The 7,522-nt window shown below is 54.5% G+C and overlaps 1 protein-coding gene across 1 annotated transcript; it reads left to right on the top strand.

Moving 5' to 3' along the window:
- Nucleotides 1–357: 357 nt before the first annotated feature.
- FBXL22 (F-box and leucine rich repeat protein 22) lies at nucleotides 358–4,147 on the top strand. The gene is made up of 2 exons (XM_063090814.1): nucleotides 358–770; nucleotides 3,706–4,147. Exons 1-2 carry the CDS (start codon nucleotides 436–438, stop codon nucleotides 4,052–4,054), a joined length of 684 nt encoding a protein of 227 aa, XP_062946884.1. The 5' UTR covers nucleotides 358–435; the 3' UTR covers nucleotides 4,055–4,147.
- Nucleotides 4,148–7,522: the final 3,375 nt, after the last annotated feature.

Below are 7,522 nucleotides of genomic sequence, written 5' to 3'. Positions count from 1 at the left end.
ATCAAAGCAGTTAATATTTACAATTAGAGTCCCTCCCACCCCAGTGAGAAGAGACTGCAAGCCCAGACAGAGCTGGCCTGGCCAGCTACCTCATAAGAAAATGCCTTGGGAAAAGCCAAAAGAGTCTCTGCTAAACACCATTGTCAGCTAAAAGGAAAAGAAATCCCTTTTAAGGAACTATTTAACTTCAACAGACTGCTTTTCTGCCAGGATTTTCAATCCCTCTGAACATAAGCCGAACCACAGACTGCGGCACCTATGTCTGGATCCTGGCTTTTCTTTTTCTTCTCCTCAGAGCTTTAGCACCAGTTGTTAGCCAAAAATAAACACCATTCCTCAACCATATATGTCCACCAGCCCAGCGCTGGGGAGGAGGAGCAGGAGGTAGGTCAGTCCCTGGGCTCCAGCGGCACTCACGTGCGGCCGCTGCTCACCATGCACATCACCCAGCTCAACCGCGAGTGCCTGCTGCACCTCTTCTCCTTCCTGGACAAGGACAGCCGGAAGAACCTGGCCAGCACCTGCTCCCAGCTCCATGCTGTGTTTGAGGACCCCGTGCTCTGGCCCCTGCTGCACTTCCACTCCCTCACTGAACTCAAGAAGGACAACTTCCTCCTGGGCCCGGCGCTCCGGAGCCTCTCCATCTGCTGGTACTCCAGCCGCGTGCAGGTGTGCAGCATCGAGGACTGGCTCAAGAGCACCTTCCAGAGGAGCATCTGCAGTCGCCACGAGCGCCTGGTTGATGATTTCCTCCTCCAGGTGTGCAACAGGTAGGCCGCCTCCTGAGCAGCGCTAGCTGTGCTGGCTCTGGCTCTTGGGGGGCAGGGAAGAGCAGATTACAAGACCAACAGGGCTCTGCCTCGGGCACCCCAGACTAGGCCCAGGCAGACACCGGACCCCATCCAAAGCAAAGTCCTCAGGAGATGGATAATCATGAGGAAAATAACTGCTAACCCTCACAGGTCCCGGAGCTGCTGCTGCTGCAGAGCCACGACTTGTTACCCCAGCTCTTCGGCAGCTGTCCTCCCTGACAGCCATTAAGTGCTGGGGGGGTGTAGCCGGGCCTGGCTTTTCAAGGTCACGCCCAGAGAAAAGCCTCCCAAGTGCAGCAGTCAGCTCACCCCTCCACTCGGCCCTAGCAGGCTCACCCTGAGGCCTGTGAAATGCTGCTGAGGAAGGAGAGCCAGGGCGCCTAGGTTAGCTGAGCCAAACCAGACTTGAGGAGGAGAGGTGGTAATCTGAGTTTGCTAATCTTCATGGTACCCGTCGGAGAGGTGTTTCAGTCTACTTTTTCAAATGAGCAAACTGGTGCTCCAAGAGGTGGTGTGACCTGCCCACAGTCGGGTTGCCAGATTTTAGCAAATAAAAATATAGCCTGCTAGTTTAAATGTGAATTTCAGATAAACAGTGAATAATTTTTTAGTATAAGTATGTCCCATATACATCCTCTGATTGATCTGGCAACCCACCTTGGGCACAGAGGCTGTGCCACCAGTCCAGCCTCCCTCCATGGTCACCGGCTCCTGGGTAGAGCAGCCCAGGCAAGAGCACAGCTTTCACCAGTCCTGTCCTGCCTTTGAGGAAAAGCACCCGCCTGATTGCTAACAAACTGAGCCCAGCTGTTTATGGAAAACTAGACTCAGCCAGTTTGCTGCCACCCAAGTTTAATAGTTGCTGTTTGCTGGCAGCACTACAGGAATGGAAGGAAATAGTGTAGGCCCCACATTTCGTTTTATGCGTGTGTATTTTAAGCTGGTAGGAAGAAGATGGACTTGAGGCTGGGCCCTGATGGGACCAGGCTGTTTTGATGGGTTTAACCAAGTGCAGAAATCAGACTGGAGGGTGATACAGAGTGGGGCAAAGCTTGCCCTGAAGTGGTTCCATTCTGTTAGAGAGCCAGGCATACTTCCCCAAACCAGCAAGGTGTAGAATGGACCACCCAGGCCACTGTATGGGTTAAGCAAGGGACCCTCGTGTCACACAAAAAAGCAAAGGGCTTTGCTATTGAGTCCCCTAACTCTGCGACTGTCCAACTGTATGGCCCCAGCCCAAATATTTAAACTCTTGCAACCCCATTTCTTCCTCTGTAAAATGGTATAACTTCCCTTAGCTCACAGGGTAAGATTAAGTGACACAGTAGCACCTGACATAGGTATCCAAAAATGTCTACCAATCTGGTTCTTCTGGCAATCAGCTCAGGGGGTTGGGAAAAACAGCTGAGCATGGCTGGGCAGGGAGGGAGTCAGCTCTTTCCCTGGTTTCTTTCTGCATCCGAATTATTCTAAAGGTTGTTAGTGGAAAGGATCACTCAATACTCTGGGGCTTAAACACCTAATCCTCAAAACCACCGTGAAGGCAAAAATTCCTCCCACTTGACAGATGAGGAAGTGGCCCAGCAAGGTTCAGACATTTGTCCTGGGTCAGACAGCGGATAAATCACAGGCAAGTCACTTGAGCTCTCTGGCCCAGTTTCTCATTTACAGAACTGGGGGTGCAGATGGTTGATGGGATGACTAAAAAAGGGACATGAACTTGGGAAGCTAGCTAGCATGGTTGTGTGTGAAATGTGGTTGTGCCCAGTATATTTTAGTTCCTTACCCCCTTTCCTAAGCACAAAGGAGCCAAGCTGGCCCAGCCAGTGGTAGTCAAAGAGCTAAGAGGAAGGCTGATAGGGACAAGGAAACTCTCCCCAGTTCAGACTTCCACTCCCTCTAGCTACAGGGAGCCAAGACGTAGCCCCATGAGAGGTCTTATGGACTGGAAGCAACCTGGTTGTTTCCAGGGAAAGTGAGTATGTGCCTATGGAAGGCCCCGTTGCAGGATCTTTAATCCCCACATCTCACTTAGTCCTCACGGTAGACATTATTCCCCCACTCCTCACCCCCAGGAAAGAAACTAAGGCTTAGTGAGTGATTTGGCCGAGATCACAGATCACACTGCAAATAAGCCAGGTCTAACTGTGCTCAGGTCTTTTCTCTCCAGCAGGTGTTGGGAGGAGCTGGCGAGGCTGCAGTAGAAGGGCCTCCAAGCTTTCTGAGCAAGCCACTTGAGTGCAGCTGACTGTACCCACCTCAGGGCCTGGTTCTAGCTGCCTCCGGTTCCTGACCTCCTCCAGGCTGGTGTCCAGGGGGATGCAGTAACTGCCTTAGCCAACTGAGCTGAAACCAGGGCTCTAGAACCAAAGCTCTGGAAGCGTGACCCCGCAGCCTCAAGGGCTGGAATGGGCCTGTCACTAAGTCATTCTCCAGGAAACAAACCCCTCCTCCCACCCACGTCCGGCCAGGGGCATTCAGAGGCCTCAGCTTGAAACTAGATTATAGCGGCCACCAGGAACCACTCTACTCCCCTTCCCTACCCCCGCCGAAGCAACAAATCCAGAGAAGACCAAAGGAACAACAGCGGTCGCTCCCAGAACCAGCTGCCCCGGGACTCGGGGGGTGGGGTGGGGGGGCGGGCGCTGGGCTTCCCCACTGGGGGGTCCTGAGGCTACGAGCCAAGAACCCACTCAGACTAAGGGGCAGGGGCTGAAAGCAGAGGAAATGGCCAGACAGCCCGGACTGTAGTCCCGGCCGCGCCATCGCAGGCAAGTCCCTTAAGCTTGCGGGCCGTTTCCTCCTCGCTAACATGCGCTTAAGTGGACTTAACCAGCAGTAGGCCCCAGACAGGGCCAGGCTCGGGCCCCAGGTCACCGCGTTCTCCCCGCAGGTGCCCCAACCTGGCGTCCGTCACGCTGTCGGGCTGCGGCCACGTCACCGACGACTGCCTGGCGCGCCTGCTGCGCTGCTGCCCGCGCCTGCGCGCGCTGCGCCTGGAGAACTGCGCGCGCGTAAGCAACCGCACGCTGGCTGCCGTGGCGGCGCACGGGCACGCGCTGCAGACGCTGCACGTGGACTTCTGCCGCAACGTGAGCGCGGCCGGCCTGCGCCGCCTGCGCGCCGCCCGCCCGCGCCTGGCCCTGCGCGCCGAGCACAGCGCCGCCATGATCCCCGACCGGCCCCCGCGCCCGCCCGCGCCCACGCCCACACCCGGCCCGCGCAAGCCGCGGCCACGCTAGGCGGCAGGGCCGCGGGGAGGACCGTGCCTAGGCCTGGGAAGGAGCGCCGGCCCAGCCGTCAGACCGTCCTGCCGCCACGGCTCCCCAGCCCGTGTCCCCGTCTGCACAATGGGGACAGTAAAGCCTACCTCACACTACGACTTTGAACGGAGGATGAATGCGAGACTAAATGTCCGGATGCTCGGAAACTGCTCGGCTGGCGCTCACTGAACACCGTCTCCCCGTCTCCCTTCCGCAGCTGCCGGAGGCCCCTCACCATCCTCGGGGCTTCCGATCCGATCGCCGTCCGGGTCTAAAGCCCGTAGGGAGGGCCTGCCCCCTCCCTGGAGTCCCCGAGCGGCCCTCGGTAGGGAGGGCCCCGCCGGCGGCGCAGGCTTCCCTGCGAAGTGACCTCGGTGCCGCGCCAGTGAGCAGGATGGGGGACCCGGGTCGCGGGGCCCGAGGGAGCCGCCGAACCCGCCCCAACCCGCGGCTTTGCCCGCGCCCACGGTAGCCTGCCCGCCTTCCCCGGGGCAGATGCGTTCCTAGGAGACTGCGTACGCGATTCTGGAAAATTCGCTATTGAATTGGTTCTTACATGAACTGCACGGTTATCCGTATTTACTACTGTTCTCATAAAGAAAAAGTTTTAAAATACCAAAACTGAAGATTTAAAAATAAAAATAGTTCTGATTAAGTCCATTGGCAATGGAATCATTATACGCTGATGCAAAGATGTTAACCTGCTGGATCTGCTGGACGTGGGCACATGCCTGGACTTACAATTTCAAGTCCAGGGCTTTAATCACTGACGTCCCACCTTTAGTAAAGGCTCTCAGACACCCAGCCGCCTCCTTGTCCCGAGTACCTGGGAAAATTGGATAAATGGAAGAGGCAGGGAGCATGTTGTGGGGTGCTGCCCGCACTCCAGCGCTATCCACCACCAGCTGTGACCAAGCCCTTCACCCGAGGCCAGTTTCTTTTCTATGAAAGGGACCTTGATCCCTTCTCACAGTTTGCTTAATTCGTTGTCCAGATAGGGAAACAGCAAGAGAAAAGAAATTCTGTTCTGGAGCTCACATTCTAGCGGGGGAAGAAACAGGTAATTGATATGTAAGAAGGCAGTAAGCACTACTCAAAAAAGGGCAGGCTGTAGAGGGGTATAGGTTGCTAGTAAGAGATAGGGGTGGAGGGAGGCCACTTAGAAGGGGTTGACTGATGTAAGCCTCATTGAGGAAGTGACATTTGAGACATGAAGTGAGCCTGGGAGCCAAGCAAGCCATGTGGAAGACATTCCACGCCGAGAGAACAGCATTGCAAAGGCGCCAGACTAGGAGCATGGCTGGTGTGTTGGGGGAGTAGCAAGAGGTTGGTGTGGCCAAAGCAGAGTGACTGAGGAGGGAAACAACAGGAGAGATCAGAGTAAGAGATGGGGGGAGCTGTGAATGGACAGATGATTGCAAAGATGAAATAAGAGCTGGAGACTGCACCCCCACCCCCACCCCAACATACCCCCAGCAGGAGCTAGGGCCCCAAGCACAGATGATATCAAGGTGAAGTCCCAGAGGCACATTTTTCCAGGCAGAACGTGGGCAGGCAAACAGCACCCTGTCCCACCCCAACCCATCTGGAGATTGCCAAAGGGCTCTGTTGCTGCCCATAGGCCCAAAGTTGCTGCTGGGACAGTGCTAACCCCAGAAATGGTGAGCACACTGAGCCCTGGCACAGCACAATCCCCTGTAATCCCTGTGTCAGGGTAGCCAGCCCCATCACGCTACCAGCTGCAGTGGAGTGGGAGGGCCCTGCTAATCCTGCAAGACCCAGGCTTTCTCTGGGTGGTTTTCCACAGTTTACCCACCATTGCTGTGGACTCTGGAGTCCTTATGGGGACTTAATTTTTCTCTTACTACTGTGAACAACATTGAACGAGAGCTCAGGCTTCCAAGGGGTTGAATGTCTAAAACAGAGCCACCTAAACCCCAGGGCTTTGCTTTTATAATCTCCAATAAACCCCAGTTCCCAGCAATTTAATGCCTATTTGCCCTAAATTGGTAGTTTAGCCTGGAGAACAACAGGATTGGGGTCTTCAGGTTCTAGTGGATCTGAGTTTCCATCCCATATCCCTCACTTTCTAGCCCTGTGACCAAGGGCAGATCAGCCCTCACCAAACCTCAGCTTCTTTATCTGTGTATCAGGGATAGCAACAGACCTTTGCCTGTGGGATTCTTGTAAGGATTTGATTGTGTTTGTACAGAAGAGGCCACCACAGGCTGAGCTCAAATGGGGTGACCTGCATTCCCCTAAGACCCTCCTTTCCCATGGAAGCTCTTTTACAAATGAGGTTAAGTTCCCAGGCTAACTCTCCTATGCCTAGTAGCACTCCACATACCATGGCTATAGTGACCACAGAACTAAAGCTGTGCTGATGACTGTGTCCCACATTGTTTCTGGGGCTCTAAATTGGCCACCACCCTGGCCAAGGGAGTTTTGGGGTCCCTGAGCCAAAGGCCATTTTAGGTGGGCACTGATGGGAGACCCACGGTTTTCCACTCTGCCTTTTCACGGCCACTGTTCACCATTACCAGCCATGAGCAAAGTACCTGACAGAACACAGTATCCTACTTAATCTAAAAAATAACTTTCAAAATCTTCTCTCAGGTTTGCAAAGACAAAGGGGCACTGCATGCTTAATTAATACACTGACTCATCTCACAAGCATTTACTTGGTATTGGCCATGGGCTAGGGCTGAGGGGTGTTCTCGAGTGATCTCTCTCCCAGCTTTGCCATCCATAGCTTCTGACAAAGGACCCTCTGAGCCTCAGTTTATCTATAAAATTGGAACAGTACCCTCTCTGTGACATTGTTATGAGATTGTCTAAATGTGCAGTGTCTGGAAGGCAGGGGTAGGGGAAGCCATCCTCACGTCCATGGGGGGCTAGAAAAGCCAAGTGCCTGTGGCACTGGGAAGAAGCAAGCTGGGTCTATAAGAGGGTAATCAGGAATACTTCATGGAGGACAGAGCCTTTGAGCTGAGCCTAAGGGATGACCCCAGTTCCCACAAGTTCCAATTGTGAGGAAGGCATTCCTGTAGCAGGCATGGCTCAGCAAGAGTCAAGAAGCCCAAGGCACATCCAGGGAAGGGTGAGCCGGGGGAGATGGGAGCCTGACCATGTTTCCAGCACCACCTGGAAATAGCTTGGGGGTCATATGTGCCTTCACAGCCTCCGTTACATAACAGACTTTTCCCAACTCCTTTCAGTCTCAGTTTTGGCCAAGGCAGCCAATTGTTACATACAGGGAAAGCTATGGGGAGGGTGCAGAACCTCAGCATTGGGGCAGGACACTGCTCCCTGGCTGGAGGCCAGCCCATCACCACATCATAATGGTCTGCATAGAAGCCTCAGTGCCAGCAGAGACCAGAGACATGTGCGCTTAGGTCAGGAGCTCCAGATTCTTCCTGGAAGGTGGCAGCCTGCTGGCAGGAGGTG

Source organism: Cynocephalus volans, chromosome 3 (assembly GCF_027409185.1).
Source record: "Cynocephalus volans isolate mCynVol1 chromosome 3, mCynVol1.pri, whole genome shotgun sequence".
Taxonomy (NCBI): Eukaryota; Metazoa; Chordata; class Mammalia; order Dermoptera; family Cynocephalidae; genus Cynocephalus; species Cynocephalus volans.
Note: the sequence above shows the minus strand (reverse complement) of the source record. Positions and strands in the feature narration are given on the sequence as shown.